Genomic DNA, 22,107 nt, shown 5'->3' on the forward strand with positions numbered 1-22,107 from the left:
TGTTTTTTACTTTTAAGGATTTTATACATGTATATGTATACTTTTTTTTTTTTGCTTAAGTATTTAGGAAGACAAGGATAAATCCTTCTTATTTCATTTCAAATGTTTTTGACATCTTTTTGTACTATGAAATCTTGTGCCTCTTCATATTTGTGGTACCTAGGAAATCAAGTTCTTAAAAATAATGCTGTGTAGGAGTCTCTGGGAGAAGTGATTGTGTCCCAGAAGTTCTGTGTGGGTAACTGAGGACAGATTCGCAGATTTCAGCCCAATCTGGTTTATTTTTTAAAGCTGTATCATGAGGGAAATCATGTTCTAAAGACTTGAGATTCGAGGGGGGGGAAAGAATGGGAAATCATCCCTGTCCAACACCTTCTGCCATCCCACCCCCTCCTGGAGGCTGTACGTGGGTTCCTCACTTAATCTGGGGAGATGGTTCCCTTGAAGAGCTGCTTTGGGCTCTTCAAAAAAGATAGCACTGCCATCTGGTACTTCTGTGGTATGGCATGACAGTCAAGAGTGTGAGAACCGGGGTTGGGGCAACTGGGGTTTTCATTCTGCTTGTCCCAATTATTAGATCCCGCAGCAGCAACTTGGGTCTGAGGGGTAGAGAAGTGAAAATTCAGCCTCATCACGGACGCTTGATCTCCATCAGCCTACCCTCCCCCTGTTCTTGATATAAACAAATGAACTTCTCTCAAACTTAACACTCCTTGGTCTTCCTATGCAGAAGTTCTGAAGCAGCCATTAACAGTGACCTTAAGGAAGTTGAACTTCTCAGAGCCCCAGTTTCTTACTGTAGAGTTTTCAAGAGGATTAAATGAGAAAACACTTGATGTGAACCTGACACAGCAGAGTTCAAATACATGTCACTGGGTATGTGTGTTTTCTTTCTTTCTCCTCAAGAGGACTTTAGCAGCAAATTAAGGTAGCAATTATTTGATTACATTTCATCTGGTTGTTTGGAAGAAAACTTGTTTTCCCATAAAAGGAAGCAAATTACCAAGGCAAATCACAGACTATAAACAATATGAAAATATAGCTATGATAAAAAGAAAATGTTCCTGCTGTTTTTATACAGAAGAATATGGCTGGTATGAGGTATTATTTCCAAACACCCTCAAAATAGAATTTTTGCTTACAATTAATTCTCCATGTCAGGACAGAAAGCACCATTTCAACCAGAGATCTTTCCATAGCCCCTTTAGCTCAATGGAGAAAATATACACTACATTGATCTAATGGAATAATATACTAACTTTAGGCTTTCCTCACAGTAGAGAAAACAATTGCAAACTTCCTAGGTAGAGCACATTTAAAGTTGGTTGTAAAAACTGTTTTCCAGGCCTTCTTTCAATACCAGTGACTCCCATCACTTCTGTTGTTGCACAAAAATTTAATTTAAAGTAGCTAATTTAATTTAAAGTAACTAATTAAGGTAGTTATCTTTCTTTCTCTGAAATATACCAAAGATAGAGGCAAATGAATTTATTTTTTCTCTTTACTTTTTCTAAAGAGTGCCTTTCTTCAGTTCATCTTTCATTTACACTTGTCCTGAGAATGAAACATAAGTCAAATGAAGATAAAAGAAGTAGAAAATACATAGCTAAGAACCGGACCAAATATGTAAAAAGAAAATTTTACAGAAGATGATAATTCACCATTTGTTTAGAATGTCCAGGTTAGAATTTTCAAGCAGCTACATGGACCCCTGGGTTTCCTGGAACTGCCCCAAGGGCCACCAGGAAGAACAAAAGGCAGAAAGGGGGAATGGAATGCGGAGGAATGTCCTACCGCCAACTCCCACTTAAATCAGAATGACGCCACTCTAAGAGATTCTCTATGTTGGCTGCGACGTAGGACTTCAGTTAAAGCCTGGGGATTCAAAGAGAGGAACGGAAACACAGAATCATGAGATCCTGCATCCCTCAGGATGCTCTGATTTTATAAATGAAGAGGGTCCTCTCCCTGGTGTGAAAGATACACTTCAAGCTCCCATCCAGCATTACAGTTTATGGGGCTTCAAAAAGGGATTTGTGTTTATCCATGAGCCAGTACCTTCACACCACACATCTGTGATCATGACGCAAGTGGAGATCAGAATAGACCTCACATATGTTGACTCTGTGCTACTCCACCGTAGACAATAAGAATGCGAGTGCTTGCTGCAGTGCCATTAAAATCCATTTGCACATTTTGACCATTTCTAAATGCCTTAGCAACTTTCCAAATGAGCAGATTTCATCTCTCTTTTCTTAAGACACCCTCCTGATGTTCACTCAAGCAAAGATATAATCTGTCTTCATAGCAATCTATTCAAGCAACACAGCTGCTTTACGAGAGTCATACTACCCAACTGTCAGTGTCCTATGAGACAGTGAAACAATTCCCTCTTCCCTTCACAAAGCCGAGGGACCTGAGTACTAGAGAGACTAAGCAACTCATCAGAGTGAATTTCCACTCTTGCCTCCATTATCCAATCTCTCAGGGTTTGCATTCAGTGCCTTCTGCTTTTTCACTTTCCTTCATTTCTACTCTACTAGCCAGAGGTGATATACATACCACAAGCACACACACACACACACACACACACATATATTTTTTTTTTTCCAGTTGCCTTCACCATGAGAGGGAATCTTACTATCATAATTTTACATGGTGGGGTGAAGTGGATAGAGAAAAAATAACTTCTCGAGTGCCTACTCTGTACTAGACTCTAGGGAAACAAGAGCGCTCCTGCCACCAGGAAGCTTACAGCCAACTGGAATCACACGTGTGAACAGTGCTATGCTGGAAACACCGTGCTGAACAGAGAATAAGGAGGACCTCTTGTGCTTCAGCTGGGATGTAATGGAAAGTCTTTCCAAGGAAAACCCACTAACGCTTTAGTGAAGGACTCAGAAAGTCAAGGAGTTCAAGGAAAAGTGTTCTGGGGAAGGCGACACAAGCACCCTCTTCAGGCGGTGGACAGACCGGCCTGCGGAAAGAATTGTCCAAAGGCCAGTGTGATAGATCACTGCAGATGGACAGACAAGTGTCTTCAAGGGGCAGAGGAGGCGAGCTTATGGAGAGAACTAGAAGAGCGGGTGTGATATGATGTGTTTTTCCTTCCCCCAAGGTCAGGAAGTGTGTGTAGTAATAGTTCAGAGGGAAACCAGTGGGCAGCAGCGTGATTTTCTCTGTGAGCGCCGGCAGGATCAGTTCTAATGGCTCCATATTCTCTCAGTTTCTTCTTCTAGGTCCAAACACATCTATTTTTAAGATGAACTAAAAGAGCCTAGAGATGAGGTACCTGGCTGTTGATGAGACAAGCTAATAAGATGGCCTGGCCATGGCTTCATCCTCACAATACTGCAAAGAGAAGCTCCCTTATTCCCCCTTTTACAGCTGAGTGTTCTGAGGTATAAAGAGACCAAGATACTTGCCCGAAGATGCCCTGCTAGGAAGTGACAAAACAAAGGTTTTTACCCAGATGGTTCTGATACCATCAGTTTATCAACCACATTTTCACTGTCACTTAAGAGAATGCGCCCATGCTTGGAAGTAAATGTCAGATAAAACCAGAAGCAAATCTTGTTCACTTTACATTTCACATTCTCTTTTTTGAAAAAAATGTGACAGTTATGAATATATTCATTCATTCGACAAACGCTTGTGATCACCTCCTATGTGTTCCCACTGTGGTAGTTATTAAAACTAAGTTGTACATGAGACAGACAAGGTAACTCAGTAATCCTGAGATAAAGTTAAAATAATAATAATAAACGACATATACCATGTTGAGAATCATTATAAAAGGACATTACGGACATAATTGTAAAGTATCTTTAAAATCAATTGTTAGGGGCACCTGGGTGGCTCAGTGGGTTAAGCCTCTGCCTTCTGCTCAGGTCATGATCCCAGGGTCCTGGGATCGAGCCCCACATCAGGCTCTCTGCTCAGCAGGGAGCCTGCTTCCCCAGCCCACCCTGCCCACCCCATCTCTCTGCCTGCCTCTCTGCCTACTTGAGATCTCTGTCTGTCAAATAAATAAATAAAATCTTTAAAAAAATAATAAAATCTATTGTTAGTCAGTGAAGGCTACCATTTGGCTTCTGGTTTTGCACATACACTTTCCCAAGACAAAGGTTTGAACACAAAAGGGAACTGAAGAGTTTTTTAGGATATTGGTTCCTGGACTAACTAAAATCACTCACACAGCTATCACTGGAAAAAATCTAATGAGATTGCTCTAATGAGAAATGAAATGATTGCTAGTGATCTTAAGGTTCTGCTAAGCCATCCTAGGATATAATTTTTATGACTCAGCCAGCTAGTATCTTAAAGTCAACAAATGCATTAAAGATTTAAGCATTTTCTCCTCTCCAAGCAATAAAATAAGCTCTGGTTTAACTTTCTGATGCCCCAAGTTCAGCTTAGGAGCTCCTTCTCAATTTTCATATTCATTGACTCTTCCTCATCATACTTGATCAAAATTGCCCATTTACTAGTCTAATTTCTCCCTAAACCATATGCTCCATAAGAGCATTGACCATATGCTTCTTGTTTACAGCTGAAACCCTGGAACTGCGTGAAGTCTCTGGTGCATAGTAGGTGTTCAGTAAATATTTCTGGGGGAGAATTATATGGGCCAACCATCCAAGAGATGTCTAGGAATCCAACACACACAAAAGCAAAGGGCACAGCAAAGTCACAGTGCGTGCCATTTACTCACATAGCCAGAGCACATAGAACAGAATTTTGTATAAGTGACTTAGGCTAGACCTAAATCTGCCTGTTAATGAAGGCCATTCTCATGAGTGGATGTCAAGATCTGTTAGAAAACAAGATTACACATCACTACATGCCTTGTCTGTGTGGAAGGATGTTGATGAAAGAAGGTTGGACATGCGGCAGTTTCCAGTCAATGGGGATTGTGCATATTATGAATCACTTCCCTAGCACATTGGGGAAAAGTACTAGAAAATCATTAGTGTGAGGATGTTATGAATCAGGATATCAGTTCTTTGTATACAGATAGGATATTTCCCCTCTCAATTGGACATATACCAAAACAAAGAGTACTACTTTATATAAAACAGACCCTCAGTAAGTGAGAAGAAATCAGATCTTTTCAAACAAATATTTTACATTACTGAGCATCGGAATGACTAAAAAGGGCCTTCATGATGTTGAGAGTATCACACATTATAGCCCCAGTCATTACTGCTCCAGGCCACAGTTTTTCACCCAGAAAAGCCAAGCAAAACTGCTCATTTTTTAAAAATGAAATCTAGCCTGTACTTTAAATACTTTTTAATTATTTATTTATTTATTTATTTATTTGAGAGAAAGAGAGAGAGAGCATGAGCAGGGAGAAGCATAGAGGGAGAGGGACAAGCAGGCTCTGTGCTGAGGGCAGACTCAGACCCTGGGCTTGATTCCAGAACCCTGAGATCCTGATCTGAGCTGAAATCAAGAGTCAGTTGAGCCACGCAGGTGCCCCTGCTCATTTTTTAATGCATGCTTTTCTTACACAAATAGAAATGAACACTTTTCTATTACAATGCAGCTCACCAAAACTGTACAGCTCCACACAAGTATCCCTCTATTTAAAGAAAAAAGATACTTCACCTCACTGGCTAAAAGGCAAATTAATGAGAACTGAATCCTATTTTATTTTGCATTCCAGGACACATTTGCAGGCACATGCCCATAGGAAAGTTTTTCCACTTGACATAACTGAATGTTTACGCTGTAACACAATGAGCCATGACTCCCAACCAGGGCTTGATGTGCTTTCCTTCCTGCACCAGCTCTCCCTCTGTGATTAGGGGATTTGCTGAACTGCAACACTTCCCCAGGTCTCAAGCCTCCACATGGTTTTCTCACTGTATACTTCTACCCCATGAACAGCCATATCCCTTGCCCGTATCCCAGTCCCTAGAATGTCTCTGCTGCTCCAGGCTCCCCTTTACTGGAAAGTCACTGTTACCAGAGCCTACCTCCCCTTTTCTCTGTTTAGTTGCCTAGTACTGTTGCTCTGGACAGTCTATTGTCTAAAATACAATATACAACAGCCCTTTGGCATCTTAAGTGCCCCATCAAGTTATGTATAATGGGTTGCCTTAATTTTCACCAGTGTAATTAATGGACAGTCACATTGTATCAAGTGTACTCAGAATAAAAGGTCGGTATAAATTGAGGTGGGGAAATGGTAAGAATTTTTTACTTTGGAACGTGACTGATGAATGAAAGTGGAAAGTATCAATTTCTTCCCATGGGCAGCTTTTGAGCAGGTCACATGGCAACAGCCCGAATTAGCACTCTGATTTCTTTTTAATGCCACACAGTGCAGCTACTCACAGTGTGGAGCAAAATGTCTTGTTTTCATTTTTGGAGCAATTTGAATGATCCTATCATCAGTGGCATGCTCAATAACCATATTCTGCCACCATGAAGGAGAATATTGTCTAGGTTGAGATTCATAAACGGTTATTCTAACTCTGCAGTGATGGAATATATAATTTAAGTTGTAGTCTTAAATTTCAGTTCTCTCTCATGTTATCCTAGGTTCTCAAAAGCCCAAGTTGAAAACAAGACGGAGGGAAAGGCACTATTAATGACATCCACAATGGAATAGCCGGGGGGGGGGGGGGGAGTCAGTAGAATTTGAAGCCTTTGGGGTGTTTACTTTTTTTTTTTTTTTTTTTTTTAAAGATTTTATTTATTTGACAGAGAGAGATCACAAGTATGTAGAGAGGCAGGCAGAGAGAGAGGAGGAAGCAGGCTCCCTGCAGAGCAGAGAGCCCGATGCGGGGCTTGATCCCAGGACCCTGAGATCATGACCTGAGCCGAAGGCAGCGGCCTAATCCACTGAGCCACCCAGGCGCCCCTGGGGTGTTTACTTTTATGCATATTCAGATTCAAGTAAAACATACGGCTTGAATTTCCTTTTTAAAAATCCGTTTGGGGTGGAGGTAAAGAAGTGGTTAAGCTGCTGCCTTTGTCTCTGGTCATGATCCCAGGGTCCTGGGATCGAGTCCCATATTGGGCTCCCTGCTCAGTGGGGAGCCTGCTTCTCTCTCTGCCTCTGCCTGCTGTTCTGCCTGCTTGTGCTCTCTCTCTCTCTTTAACTAACTAACTAAATAATAATAGAAATATGTTTGGTACCTGGGTGGCTCAGGTCATGACCTCAGGAGCCCCATGTTAGGCTCCGCACTCAGCAGGGAACGTGCTTCAGGATTCTCCCTCTCCCTCTGCTTCTTCCTCCTGCTCATACACTGTCTCTCTCTCTCTCTCTCTCTCTAAAATAAGTAAATTTAAAAAAGAAAAAAACATTTCTAGATGTGCATTTCTGGGCAAAGTGTCCAAAGGGAGGGCCAGAAAGTATCAGGGGAGCTATTTAAAGAGAGCAGCTGTGTCTCCTGCATCCGGTATTCGCGGCCATCCTGGTAACGAATTAGACGTTCACCGCGTGGACTGGGCACCAGGCACTGTCGTAAGCACTTGACGTATAGCGGCCCGTTTGACTCTCAGAGCAGCCGCAGGAGGACTGTTGTCCTCACCTCCATTTTGCAGCTGAGGAAAATGAGGCACAGAAGTAAAATAATTTGTCAGTGATCCCAATAAGCTAGGGATTCAGATTCAAGAAGTCTTGAGCTCAAAACCCAGGCCCTTCACTTCTGCTGTGTCTGGCATGAAGGGGCAATCACTAACGTTTATGGGAAGGGAGGGAGGAGGAATTGGAATACTTTAGCCAGAGGAAAATTTAGACAGCCTGGTTGGTCTCTTAATATTCTTTGTGTTTTGGAAGAGCTCTCTTCCTCCTGGAGCTGCTTTCTCAATTTTGGAACACTTTTCTGAATCCTGAGTCTTTCCTGGTTTTTTCCTTAAACCCTGGCTGTGCCCAGCTTTGATTTGCTCCTGCTTGGATGAACCAACTAAAACGAGAGCACAGGGGTCCTGCTTCTGCTAAGTGTTTTTCTCAGTCCCCTTGAGCTCAAATCTTGGTGCAGGTGCTAAGAGCACAGAGTCTTTCCGTAAGATTTCCAATTTGTATGTAAAGTACTTATCCCAGTGCCCAAAGCACCCAAAGGAAATTTGGAAAAACTGTTATTATTATTATTGAAAGCACCATCACTCCATCACTGATCTCTCATTCTTCTGTTAAGAGATAATGCAAATGGTGTAGGCAAGACAGTGGTCTCTATGACCATAATCAAACTCTGCAGTGGGCATTTATTTCTCACTCTTCTGGAAAATATTAAGGAGTATTTAACTACAGCTATTTCACATACTGTACCACATATTGTGATGAACATGACAGACACGTTTCCACCTTGACAGAGTTTACAGATAATGTGAAAGAGACAGCTAAATAATCAAGTTTAATACAATATTATTTGTGCCAGGGTAAAGGAAAATAAAATTGTCTGGGTCAAAGATAAGGGGTGCCTAACCAGATAGAGTGGGCTAGGAAAGGCTTCCCAGAAAAGGTAATCTCTAGATTGGAACCTGAAGATTTCGTTCATCAAAATAGGTGGAAGCAGAATTCCAGGCAGAGAGAAGATCACACACAAAACCGAAGAAGCAAGTGCATAACAGCATTCAGAAACAGAAAGAAATTGAGTATCGCTGAGATTCAAAATGCAAAGAGCAAGAGGGCAACAGAAGATTCTGGGGACGGAAAGAGAGGTCATCTCATGAGGGGCTGTGATTCCTGGTTAGGAGTTTGCATTTAACTCTATGAACAGTTGTAAGGCAGTGAAGAACTTTAAGCGGGAGTGACGTGGTCAAGCTCACGTTTTAGAAATCTCACCATTTTTTGCGATAGAGAGAACAGATTCAAATGGGATAACACTGAATTTGGGGTAGGAAGGACAATTTAAGTTCCTCTGCAGTAGTCTAGAAAACTTTTGGGAGAGATCGAGAGGATATAGCCACTGGTTGACCCATGAGCTGGACAGAGGCAAATCAGAGACTCCTCAGTCCCTCCCCTATGTTTGGAATGTGCTTTCCACTTGCCTTCCCTGCTCCCAGAAGCTGCTCCAAGGACACAGCCTTGTGACAGTGATATGGTATTAAGACCATCTGAATGGTTTAGGTCACCGAACCCCATTAAGGTTTCTATATAAGCTTTTAAGATTGGGCAGATGGATGCAGAAATCTGTTTTGTGGCTGCCCAAAACAAGTCTTATAAGTACATTCTCTTGTTTATTCAGCCCACTACTACCAGTCTAGAGAGCCCTGACTTTTCCTTCAGTCTCTTCCTGCCCTCTGATACAGAGCTGGTTTCAGATTTCACTTGGGATGCTCCCAGGGTTCCATAGCAACAAAAAGCAGTGCAGGTGGTCTGGGCCAGGGTAGCATCAGTGGTGATGGAAAGAAAAGGATGGATTGAGAGAGATAAAGAACCGGTAGGATTTGTCATAGGTTGAGGAGAAGGAAGAGTCAGGAATGCCACCTTGGTTCCATTCTTCCCTGGGGAAATGAGTGACTGATGATGCCAATTACTGTGAGAAGGAACACAAGAAGACAGGAAGTTTGGGGAATATAGGTGATGAGTTCGGTCAGTGGAGTTGAGCACAGCTTAAAGAATCCAAGAACATAAAATGTGAATAACCAGGAGGGGAACTTCCCCACCCCAAATGATTCTTCTTCCCAGTCTACAGGACGTAGTCTATAGGACCCTTGGCAAGCTCACTGCACCCAGGATGTTAGCCCATCTTAAAGATAAGAATAGCAAGGGAGGGGTACCGGGGTGGTACAGCCAACTCTTGACTTTGGCTGAGGTCCTGGTCCAAGGATCATGAGATCAAGCCCTGTGTTGGGCCCCGTACTTAGCAGAGTCTGCTTAAGACTCTCTCTCCCTCTTCCTCACCACCCGTCCACTCTCTCAAATAAATAAATCTTTTTTAAAAAAGAAGAAGAACAGCAAGGGAATAACAGATAGTTCTTGAATGACTGGGAAGAAAAATAGGGGTTTCTTTTATGTACCTTTGCAAATTAAAAATTAAAAATGGACTTGCCTTGGGTGAACTAGATAAAGGGGATTAAGAGTACACTTATCATGATGATCCCTGAGTAATGTATTGAGTTGTTGAATTATTATATTATAAACTTCAAACCTAATATAATGCTGTATATTTATTATGCTTCAATAATGTAGAAAAATGGACTTGCCATCACTTATAAAAATTTCTTGCCAGAAATACTACACATGAGGGGCGCCTGGGTGGCTTAGTGGGTTAAAGCCTCTGCCTTCAGCTCAGGTCATGGTCCCAGGGTCCTGGGATCAAGCCCTGCATCAGGCTCTCTGCTTAGCAGGGAGCCTGCTTCCTCCTCTCTCTCTGCCTGCCTGTCTGCCTACTTGTGATCTCTGTCTGTCAAATAAATAAATAAAATCTAAAAAAAAAAAGAAAGAAAGAAAGAAAGAAAGAAAGAAAGAAAGAAAGACTACACATGAATCCAATGGAGTCTCTAGAATTTAGAATAAAGATCTAACAAATTCACAAATACAGGGTTCAGGAAAGAAATGTTTTAATGACATCCCAAAGATCATAGAGATGGATCAGTAAAACCCCAAAAGCTGAATATTGAACATGGCAAACAATTTGGTTTCTTCAAACAAATAAATTGACTTAAAAAAAGGAAGGAAGAGAGGGAGGAAGAGAGAGAGAGAGAAAAAGAGAAAGAGGAAAGGAGGGAGGGAAGGAGAGATTAAAAGAGATTTAAGAGGGGTGCCTGGTGGCTCAGTGGTTAAGCATCTGCCTTCGGCTCAGTTCATGATCCCAGAACTGATCAGCCCCACATCAGGCTCCCCGTTTGGCAGGAAGCCTGCTTCTCCCTCTCCCACTCACCCTGCTTGTATTTCCTCTCTCACTATGTCTCTTTCTGTCAAATAAATAAATAAAATCTTTTTTAAAAAGTAAAATAAAGAGATTTAAGATATACATTTTGCTCCTTCATTGCATACAGGGTAAATGCAATATATTTTTTTTTAATTTTGAGTGAAAAAAGAAGCAGCAATCGAAGATAACAGATAGACCTTATTTGAATCTTGATTTAATAAGCCAACTTGAAGAAAATACTATAACAAAATCAAAGAAGTTTTAACATCAATAGATATTAAGTGACACTAAAGAATTACTAATTATCTATGTGATAATGGTATTGTGTTGCATTTTATTTTAGAAACATACAGTACTGTATTTGTGGATGAATGAAGTGATTGATGTCTGAAATTTGCTTCAAAATAATGTAGTGCAGACAGAAGGAGAAGTCGGTAGGAATATATATAAAACAAGATTGCTCTTATAGTGTTAATTGTAATTATTGGAACTGGGTGTCTACATTTGGATGCATTTGAAAATTTCTGTATGAAGTTTTTTTCACTGATTTGCCAAGAACTGCACTATTTGAGGAAAGCTATAGCAAAAAACAAAGAAAGAGAGCAACAGTCATGATACAGAAACTGAGCATCCATGTATCCATTCCTGAAGAACTTTCTTCTATATATTGGATGCACACTCTCTTCTGTGCACAGTCATTTCTCTTCATTGTTTGTGCTTGGAGGGGTTCCAAATGGACTTTTGTGACATATTCTCAGCTATTTTCTTTTCTAATTTCTTTGATAAGACCTAAACCTCATGAGGCTATCAGGGACATGGTCTTCTCTTTCCGGTTGTCTATATATATATATTTTTTTAACATATTCAGGTACTTAAGGGCAATCTCAGAGACCTCCCCATTCTGCCCACACACTGACACTTCTCTTGCTGCCAAATTCACTCAGTGATGACACAAACCTAGGAAGAAAGTACCTGAATCGCACAAGGGACTGGGCTCAGGTAACAACATATCTTGTTTGGCATGAAAATGAAAATACTGTAGTAAAATATTTCACTAGCATGCTTATACCACTCCTATATTGAGACCAAAGCTCAAAGTACAAAACCTTAAAGAGATTAAAAGAAATTACATCTATACACCTGCTTTTTGTCATATTACCATTTCATATCTACCCAAGCATGGGTCCAGTTTAACCTCATGATGAAACCTTATATTTGAATTGTGCTGTATTTTTAAATTATACATTAAGAAGCCTTATGTCTTAAGAATATTCTTTGTGGGATACTAAGTCACCTGATCTACAACTATCAAAAGGTTTTTTAGGTACCAAAACCCCTGAGAAAACTACACCATGCCTTGAAAGTATTCCAATATATGGCAGAAGAGAATGTTTATTGACAATGGAGAGAAAGAACAAGAAAACAGGACGAAATAAGTCTCTAAGGTGGAGAAGATGGAAAAACAACACAGAAAGAAGAGAGGTCGGTGGTGGCAAAGACCAACCTTCACCGTTTTGACTACATTGCTCTCCTGCTTCATTTTAAACATACCAACATCGCTTCTCAATGAGCAACAAAAATAAAAGTTATCATTGCTATCTTTCAAATAACCAGTAGAAAAAGAGCTAGAATCATTTCAGGATGGCTACATTTCTACCTGTTAAGAACATACCCTCTTACTGAAGTTTCTAAAGTCAGTCTCGGCAAAGTTAATGACAACAGCCACGACTGCAGATCTCTTCCCAATACAAGGTCATGCAGTTGAATTCTGAGAACTCACTTTCTGATTGACTTTTCTCTAACACCCTTTTCTCTAACACTCAACAGCCCTGAAGTACTGCATACCATGAAAATTTTCAAAAGGAAACCTCATCATGGTAGAATCCAGATCCCAGAAGGGGAAACTCTCACACCCTACCACTTGTCATCAACTGTAGACCCAACAGGAAGAGATAGACCTTACAAGTCCATATCACTTTACTACCCCCACAGGAGGAAGAAGGGTGGTCTCCTTCCCCAGTAACAGCCCAGCCAATAACAGACTGTCACAACTGAGCCAATGAAAAGCCACTGTACTGGAGACTCCCAGTTCACTCCAATAGGCTTTTCGTTTATAATAGCCCTGCTCAATCCCGCCCCCCCCCCCCAACAAAAAAGAGAATTTCTCTCCTTGGTTTTTTGTTTTGCCTATGGTTTTGCGTTAACTTGCTTATCCTGAATTGCGATTTTCTACTATTCCCAAATAAATCCGTTTTTGTGGTAAAATAACTAGCAGCTTAATTTTTAAGGTTAACAGTACGTAAAACAATTCAGAGAGTTTTGTGGAAACAACCTTTAAATTTAAGTAAGTAAAGAGAAGATTAAAATGCACTGACAAGCAGCAATTTGTTGACAAGGCGATGAGTTGGTGTCTCTCTTATAATTCACAGAACTCAAGAGTGTATGTTTTGGGAGTATGCATCCTATGAATTAAACTCCCTACTTGTCATGTTATCACAGTAAAATTAGAGGCAAATTCCTTTGAATTTGAGTGTTTCAGGCATTTGTCTGAAGTAACTCACTAATGAGTAGGATTTTAAAAATGTGTATAGTTGTCTCCAACCAAGAACAATCTTCTCACTCTCAGGCATTGGAAGGTGGCTCTAAATAGCAGGTTCATTTATTTCTATGCACCTGTGATTTTGTTCCTAAGTGGTGTGAATAGCCATTGAGTATCCGGTTCAAAATCAGGACTTCTCTTTTCCAAATTACTCAGCTCCCATTACATTTATAGGTGAGTCTAGAAGGCATTCTCTGATGTTTATGATACTGCTTTCTATATAATGTTTGAAGAGAAATGAGAGGTAATTATTTAGCTAGTGGGGTGGTAGAGAAGAAAGTGGACCTTCTCATTGTTTTAAATTAAAACAAAGGACATACCTAAAATGCCTTGTGAGGCAATCCTAGCTATATATTTTTTTAAGGTTTATTAATTTACTTGAGAGAAAGAGAGTAGGGGGAGACGGAGCAGAGGGAGAGAATATCCAAGCAGACTCCTGCTGAGTGCAGAGCCTGATGTGGGATTTCCTTGATCCAGTGACCATGAGATCAGGACCTGAGCTGAAACGAAATGTTGGGCACTTAACCAACTAAGCCACCCAGGCACCCCTAGATATTTCTCTTTCTTTCTCTCTTTTTTTTTTTTAGATATTTCTTTTCTATGTTACTACATCAGTCATATTTTCCTGGTTGCTGATAAGTGAATCATAATGCGTAGCATCTCACATATCATATTTTGGTAAGCAATGTAGACAAACACATTTCTTATTGCCCTCTAAAACACATACAGGGGCGCCTGGGTGGCTCAGTGGGTTAAAGCCTCTGCCTTCGGCTCAGGTCATGATCCCAGGGTCCTGGGATCGAGCCCCACATCGGGCTCTCTGCTCAGCAGGGAGCCTGCTTCCTGCTCTCTCTCTGCCTGCCTCTCTGCCTCCTTGTGATCTCTGTCTGTCAAATAAATAAATAAAATCTTTAAAAAAAAAAAAAAATAAAATAAAATAAAACACATACAAACACCTGTTGACTTTAACTGTTCACAGTTCCTATATTAACTAAATAGTCTACCTAATGTGACATCAATTCTAGGTCTACATTAAAATTAAATGAGGCAGGCGCCTGGGTAGCTCAGTTGGTTGAGCGACTACCTTCAACTCAGGTCACGATCCTGGAGTCCTGGGCAGGGGGATCTGCTTGTCCCATTGACCTCCCCCCTCTCATGCTTGCTCTCTCTCCTTCTCTCTCTCAACAACAACAAAAGATTAAGTGAGGCAAGAATCTAACCTGTTAATGATTGACAGAGAGATTTTGGTCTTTCAATTTCCCTCTGGAAAACTTGGATGAAAATGAGGCAAACGGAAAGAAAAGGGTCTCTCCCCATGACTCAACCACCCTGTGCAATGTATTCATTTCTCACTGTTCATTTTTTACTGTGATACATATCCAGGCAAAATGACTTTGTATTATCCCCAGGTTATTAGAAGAGTCTGATTGCTTGGAGTTAATGCCTTGGATCTAAGTAGTGTGTATATACCATATAATTTTTTTTCAACCAAGGAGGAAGTTGAGTTTCTCTGTGAAGAGCATCTTCTTTTGTTGGCCGGTTGGCTGGTTGATTGTTTTATGCTTTTGTTTTTATTTTTTAATTTAAGGGTCTGGAGATGCTCCTGGGGACACATGCTGCCCCTTCCAATCTCACAGGTGATGGTTCCAAGTGCTCTGGTGGCACAATGCACCCCAGGGCTCCATGCTGGGCAGCACAAGGCGGGGCTGGGCAGGGCTAATGCTGGATGAAGAGCATCTCTGCGGAGTCAACTCCCTGCTTTAGAGCACCTCCCATAGTTTCAGCCCATTAACCCAAGCACAACAGCTTGATGAATTAATGCTTATATAGGCACAGTTGGCAGCTTCTAATTAAATAATTATGGTTAAACGTCTGCACAGAAGCTGTTATGCACCCTAGAAAGCCAGCTGTCAGTTTTATTGGTCCTAAGACAGAGGAAGAGTTAATACTTAGCTCCGAATGTTAGATACAGAGGGAAGTATGTCACATGGAATATACACGCTGTGCAATATGAAGTTGCATTGTGTTTGTGCTAGCCTGTCCATGAGTGATGGAGAGCAAAGGGTTCCTCAGCAACCTCTCAGCAACCCAACAAAGAAGGAAGCAATTATATGATCAGCAGAGCAGAACCTGTTCAGAGCAATATAAAGAGGACATAGTGTTAGATGGATGAGTCTTTGATGAACACACAAATGTCACTGAGCTAGCAGGCAAATACATTTCAGGTTCTGGGTCTCATTTAGATGAGCAAGTGGTCCTTTTGGGGGGCAGGGGTTATAGTTGGTATGTTTTGATTTACTTGCCCAAAGTGTATTAAGCTATTTTCAAATATTAAAAATTGGAGAACAAGGTAAAGATCACAAACCTAGATTTGAACTCTTTCTAAGATGCAGTTTTCCAAAAAGTTAGGAACAGATATTTGTTCTGCAGAATTACAGATGATGTCAGATTCCTTCACAGAAGGCTAAAAAGCTAAAGTCTTATCTCCACACCCAAAGAAAGAAAGCAAGCAGAATCTGGTGACTAAGCTCCAGCATCAAGGAAGATGCAGATTATAGATAAAGGCCATTGATAGGGTTGTTGGATCAAATAATGCTTCTTATTACACATCAAGACGTTCCTGAACTGATAGCTGACTTCATTTTTCTCCACAGGCTGTCCTTTCCACACAATCTATATGTCCCCACTTCTAAAAATCTAAGGGGTGATAACCCAGCACAGAACAACCCAGATTGCCACCAGCCTCTTTACCACGGATCCCAGCACCATCTCCAACATGAAGAAACACAACCATAGGCAAAAATCAGTCCCTAAAAAAATCTTAGACATTTTAATCCCCCAAATTTATGGATTTGCCTTAAAATAAGAAGAGAGGAAATTGAATGCTAACATGGAAACATTTCTGATGCAATTCACTTTACCCAACTCCCGGGCCCTATTGAAAATCCACTGTTAAACCAAGCACGAAACTTTACAGACTGATTTACTGTTCTCCCTTCAGAGATCAGTGGCTTATAGTTTATTTAGAGTGACGCCATTTCATAAAACAAACCAATCTGAAGCATAAGTCGTCATTTAAGCCAATGGACTGACCTCTAAGGAACGCCTACTTAAAATGCTCCAGAACAAATGTTTCCATTCCTTTTTTCCCCTCTGGTTTCCTTTTATGTCAGTAATTCTATCACCTCAGGTGTCTGAAGATCTCTGCTTGTGATTGACAGTTCGGAAAGATCTAGTTCCTTTTGGATGGGTCTTAAATGAAGTTCAGTTTAATTAAGTCTGCGGTGCAACTCAAGTCTCAGTACAAAATGCTAAAGAACCAAACAGCAGATTTGTAAAAGCTTATAAAGGCAAATTTCAGATGCGGTGGGGGAGCCCGGGGGTCTTTTGTCAGCCTATACTGCCATCTATCTAGCCGAGACCACGTCATTCTGTGCAAGCCATTTGTGTTCTCACAGCCCCTGATGAAAGCAAGTCTCCAGCAACCAGCTTTACAGATCCCAAAGTTGACAGTAAAGAATGGACAGCACTGCCTCATCCACTCTGAGTCTGCCAACCTCCCATGGACCAGCCCGCAAGTTCCAACCATCATCTTCTCCTCACAGTTCGTTATCTGGCAAACAGACATGCATGTCTGCCTCCAATCCCCATATTACCTAAGCCAATACCAATTGCATAGGCCTTTGAATATTCTCTGATGTCACTGATAAAACAGATAAAAGTTGCCTTAGATAAGATGTGAGACCTGAATTAGAACCTCTAATACTCTAGCTATTAAACTCCTATACTCAGGAGTTTAAAAAAAAAAATCCCAAATAGTATTCTTTAGACACTGACTGAACATCTGTAAAGAGAATTGAGACAGATCAAAAATCAAAAGAACCCTGTGTACTTACGGTAGAAGACATATTCAGTGTAGCTTGACCAGATCTTGTCATCTGTATACTGGTTGACAAAAGATGCTGTCACTGAGGAGTTACAGGCCACCATGTGGAATCCACACTCTGATAACATATCAAAAGCCCTTTCCAGATGCTTGAATTTGAGATAAAATCTGGAGGTGTATCTTTCTGGGGCTCGGTCAGGGTCTCTGCTCTCATTCAAAGTTTCTCCAAAGACCTCTTTTGCCAAGGAAATCCTTCCACAAACCAAAATCCGGGGAACTCTCCGAAACTTGGCATCTGCCTGCCCCTCTCTGCCCATGGTGCAGGACCCCCTGTAGCCCACAGTAATGAAGCCCCATTTGCGGTCCACAGGGAGCACTGAGGAAGGAGGGCAGATTCTCGTGTCGCTTCCTTGGGAGGCATCTTCGAAGTCACTGTGGCAAAATTCGTCTGGGCTTTGCTTGATATCATCAGGGGTCAGGAGTTTGACCAAGTCTGGGAGCTGGAAGTACTCCGCTTCCCTTTTCAGTCTTCCCCTTTCTGGAAAGTGATCAGGCAGGACCACCTGCCTGTCCCTGAGATAGTCCAGAATATAACGGAACAAGAATCCATCTCTGTCAATGAAAAACCTTCCTTTGGAGTCCTTGGCTAGATCGTTAGCCGTGTCTCTCTTTGGGGAAAACATTTTCCACAGGAGGGAATGAGGGATGCTTATTAATGTGGAATGGCGGGTGAAATAAACTTGACCCCCAACATTCAGCTCCACGACCTCAGGGAAGGAGTTGGGAACTGCAGCCCCCTGTTCTCGAGGATAATAACGACTACAGTTTCCACTCAAAGCCATTGTCCCTTTCTTCTTGCTCTTCTCCTATTTTGATTTGAAGGTGCAATCCAGGGGAGTCACAGCCTTATCCTTTGCATCAACTTGCCAAACAGGGAGAAGGAAGCTAACTTGTTAAAAACGACCTTCTCTTACCCCAGCTTTTTTCCCCAAGAAGGCAAAATTCAGAAGAGTCCACAGGTGAAGTGATGCTGCAAAAGTAGTTTCAACCCCGGCTGGTGGTGAACTATTACTTCACAGAATGTAATCAACTCATCTCCATCCGATCTGTCCCAAGCTTGGTAGGCAAGGCAGGCCAAGTCCCCAGTTACTCCGTGGTCTGTCTAAGGGAAAAGAGAGAAAATTATTTCCTCAAACCCAGCATGAGTCAGAAAAAGAGACACCACTGGAGAGAGGAGAGGGAGGGAGAGGGAGGGAGGGAAGTAGGGAGGGAGGGAGGGAGAGATTATTTTACATAAGCAGCCCAGGAACTACTGATTTCAGCCATTCTTCAACTAAATTGTAGCTTCTCTCAAGCTATTTTGTGTCTACATGTTTATCCATACGCCTCTGTCTCCAGCAATTAGTATTAAAAATATTTGTACTGGTATTTCTGCTTTAAGAAGGAATATAAGATTTTCAACTTTTAAAAGGGTTTTTTGTTGTTGTTGTTCTTTTTTTTCCTCCAAGCTGGTCTGGTAAAGCAATAAGTCACAGAACTTACCTTAGTGAGTGCTGGAAACCCAGCTCCTGTGAAGAGATACCCATTTGCAAAGCAAGCAGAATCCACAGCCAGAGTCTGGAGCTTGTCACATCCCAAAGAGTTAAAGGACAGAGGTATCAATGAAAAGTGCCAGAGAGATGTGCTCTTAGAAAATAATTATATATAAATATTTATATAAATGTATATTTGTATGTATGTATGTAGGTATCTATTCACTCCCAGTCTCAAGTTGAAACAAGTCACAAAAAAAGTTAAAGCGTGATGAGAGGTGGTTGGGTTGAAGAAGCAAGGCAGAGAAAAATACCCAACCAAAGCTTCTCCAGTAAAAAGGGGAAGGAAAAAAAAAAATCAAACCTTTAGAAAGAATCCTTAAAACAGAAGAGAGTTGGAAGAGGTACTGGGACTTAGAAGCTTTTCGGAAAGCCCAGCAGCAGGAAGAAAGACAGATGTGCCCCGCTGGGGTCCCAGGTAGCCACCCCACCTGCCGGCAAGGGCAGACGGACTCCCATGTTCGCAGGCGGGCGGGAGCCGCTGGGAGCGCGGCCGCCGCAGCGCAGAGGGGCCGCGGGGGGCTCGGGCTTCTCCGGCGGCCGGCGGAGCTGGGTGGTTCCACAGTTCCCAGCGCAGTTCGGGGGCTGTTGTTTCAGCGGCGCAGGCAAGATACCATCCAGGGAAATGACTATTACATCATCTTAAAGGAATACGGCTTGGAGAAAGCGGAGGCAGCTCCGAGTCACGTCGTCCTCGCTGACAGGTCGCCAGGACTGCACGGGGACGCCGCGCACCGGCCGTGACACGCGACTCCCCTGCTCCCGGCTCTGGGCGGGGACGCGGCGCCGCGCAGCCACTTCCCTCGGCGTCCTGCCGGCGAGTCTGTAGTTTGCCGCGGCCTTCGCTTCCCCTCTTCCTCCTGCTTTTTACACCTCCACCGCCGCCACCATTCCCCAGAAATAACCCCCCACCCCGGCGGTGACAGGAACACAAGGGATTTTGCATTGGAAAAATATACAAACCAACCCTTGGCACAGACACTGAATTTCAGCTGAAGGGCAAATTTCCCGTCCACATAGGCTTATTTTAAAAAGAAAAAGAAGAAAGCACACCGGAGGACCCCAATGTTCAAGCTACAAAGTGGCTCTTCCTTAGAAGCAAAGGGCATTAAACCGTGTTCTCCTTCAGATGCCCTCTTCCCCGCCCCCTTCTTCTCCATCCCTGTGCCACCCCACCCCCAGCAAATGAATAAACAAATACAGTGTCTCTGGAATGAATGATATTCTTTCCAAAGAATACATGAGGTACTGGTACCCGCAGAAAGCCCACAGCTGACATCAGCAAGTCATTATCTCAGCTTACCTGTAAGAAATTGTTACCTGCAGCCTTTTTCTGGGGCTGTGTCTTTACTGAGCCTCTCTTTGGACATGCCCCAGTCCCCTCCCACCTCATCCCAAGAGGACTCTGGTGGAGGACACACCCGGCTAAGAGATATTTTACTCCTATCCCAGAGGGCTTCCTTAAGTGCATCATTAGAGTTTCAGGAAGGCATTTCCAGGGCAACCTAATCCACTAACAAAGTGCTTCCAGTTGATCCTGCCAGTCAATAATGGCCCAGCCAACAGTTTACAGTAAGTCGACCATTTCTCCTTTAAAATGCCAGTGTCTGAGGACTCACCCTCCTAATCAGAATATAGCATTTCATCTATGAATAATACATGTGAGGCACACTCCATCCCAAATAACTCCTTTAAAAAAAAAAGCGAAAGCCAAAAATGGAGATGAAAGTATGAATTAGATACATTTTAAGGGATTATGTGTTTATTGCCAACTCTTGCCCCAAGAATTAGATTAAAGATAGACTCGGCAGCAGGATAAATTAATTTTTAGTTTAACAGTCTTTTCTTTCAATAAGTATCAGGTTACTGAACACATAGGGAATATTAGCTAACACTCCAACACCTGATTATATTTGACTTTTTTTCTTTAACTAATGTATTAACCTGTTATGGCCTTAGTCATTGGGATTTTCAAACTGGACCAATCAAGGGAATGTTTATTATTTGGTGCGCTTATATCGCCATCTAGCGTCTATATGCTATCAGTGCAGCTCTGTAACTGACCACTTACCCCGGCCAAAAGTTAGATTATTTCCTGCTTTAAAAGTTTGTTGTGTTTTTTAAAAAGATTTTATTTATTTATTTGACAGACAGAGATCACAAGCAGGCAGAGAGGCGGGCAGAGAGACAGAGAAGAGGAAGCAGGCTCCCTGCCAAGCAGAGAGCCCAAGCAGGGTCCCGGATCCCAGGACCCTGAGATCATGATCCAAGCTGAAGGCAGAGGCTTAATCCACTGAGCTACCCAGGCGTCCCTGCTTTAAAAGTTTTTATGTTGGTTTAAGTATGACCAGACACACACTGTTCACCATGATGACAAAATAAATATTTAGTTGCCACAAAACAAAGGGGAAAAAAATAGATATCTGAGCCCATGCCCGAGTAAGTATTGGCCTTAGTTGTAGTTAGAAATAAGCAAACATTTCATTTTCTTTTTAACAGAATGGGCCAGTAAACCATAATAGTGTTGGAGTTTGGGTATTAAAATATTCTGAGGACAGGGGTGCCTGGGTGACTCATTCAGTTAAGCATATGACTCTTGATCCAAGCTCAAGTCTTGATCTCAGGGTCATGAGATCTCCACACAGGGCATGGAGCCTCTACTTAAAATAAATTTTAAATATTTATATATATTTGTAATTTATTTATTCTGGGGACAGTTTGGCAGGAAAGTGAAGATTGGGAATAAGAAAATAAGAATAAGAAAAACCAAAGGAACTTGAGAAAATGGAAATTACCATCTCATCTTAGAGATATATAAACTGAGGACCAGAGAGGGAAAGAACTTCCACAAGGTCACACAGCTGTGGAGTAGCAGGATGGGGTTTAGATCACCGCTTACTCATTATAATCAATTTTTTGAACTGCTTGTATTCTAGAATAGGAATGGCGAGGAGGCAAATAAAAAAAAAATTTCAAACCACGCATTTGAAGAAAACCCAGCAATTCATTTTAAAGAGTTTTCAATATTAAGTTAAATTCAAGTCTAGAAGATTTTATAATTTAATTGAGAGGATTCTGAATTTTGAAAATGAGGAGTTCTATCTCTTTATTGGTCAGGGTTCCAAAGGTTAGGCTACCTTTTTTTTTTTTTTTTTAAGATTTACTTATTTATTTTATATATAGAGAGAGAGCTTTCCT

At 41.7% G+C, this 22,107-nt stretch overlaps 1 protein-coding gene across 3 annotated transcripts in view; it reads right to left on the bottom strand.

Moving 5' to 3' along the window:
• The window catches only part of KCTD16 (potassium channel tetramerization domain containing 16), a 261,737-nt gene extending 242,288 nt beyond the window's left edge, over nt 1-19,449 (bottom strand). Inside the window, exons 1-2 of one of the 3 annotated variants that reach the window (XM_046000218.1) lie at nt 19,214-19,449; nt 17,328-18,479 (exon numbers count right to left, since the gene is read on the bottom strand). In XM_046000218.1, coding sequence (XP_045856174.1) covers nt 17,328-18,159 — 832 coding nt within the window. In that variant the 5' untranslated portion in view covers nt 18,160-18,479; nt 19,214-19,449. Of the gene's footprint in view, nt 1-17,327; nt 18,480-18,859 lie in introns of all 3 variants that reach the window. The other 2 variants (XM_046000217.1, XM_046000216.1) reach the window with 2 other exon arrangements.
• Nucleotides 19,450-22,107: the final 2,658 nt, after the last annotated feature.

Source organism: Meles meles, chromosome 3 (genome assembly GCF_922984935.1).
Source record: "Meles meles chromosome 3, mMelMel3.1 paternal haplotype, whole genome shotgun sequence".
Classification (NCBI taxonomy): Eukaryota; Metazoa; Chordata; class Mammalia; order Carnivora; family Mustelidae; genus Meles; species Meles meles.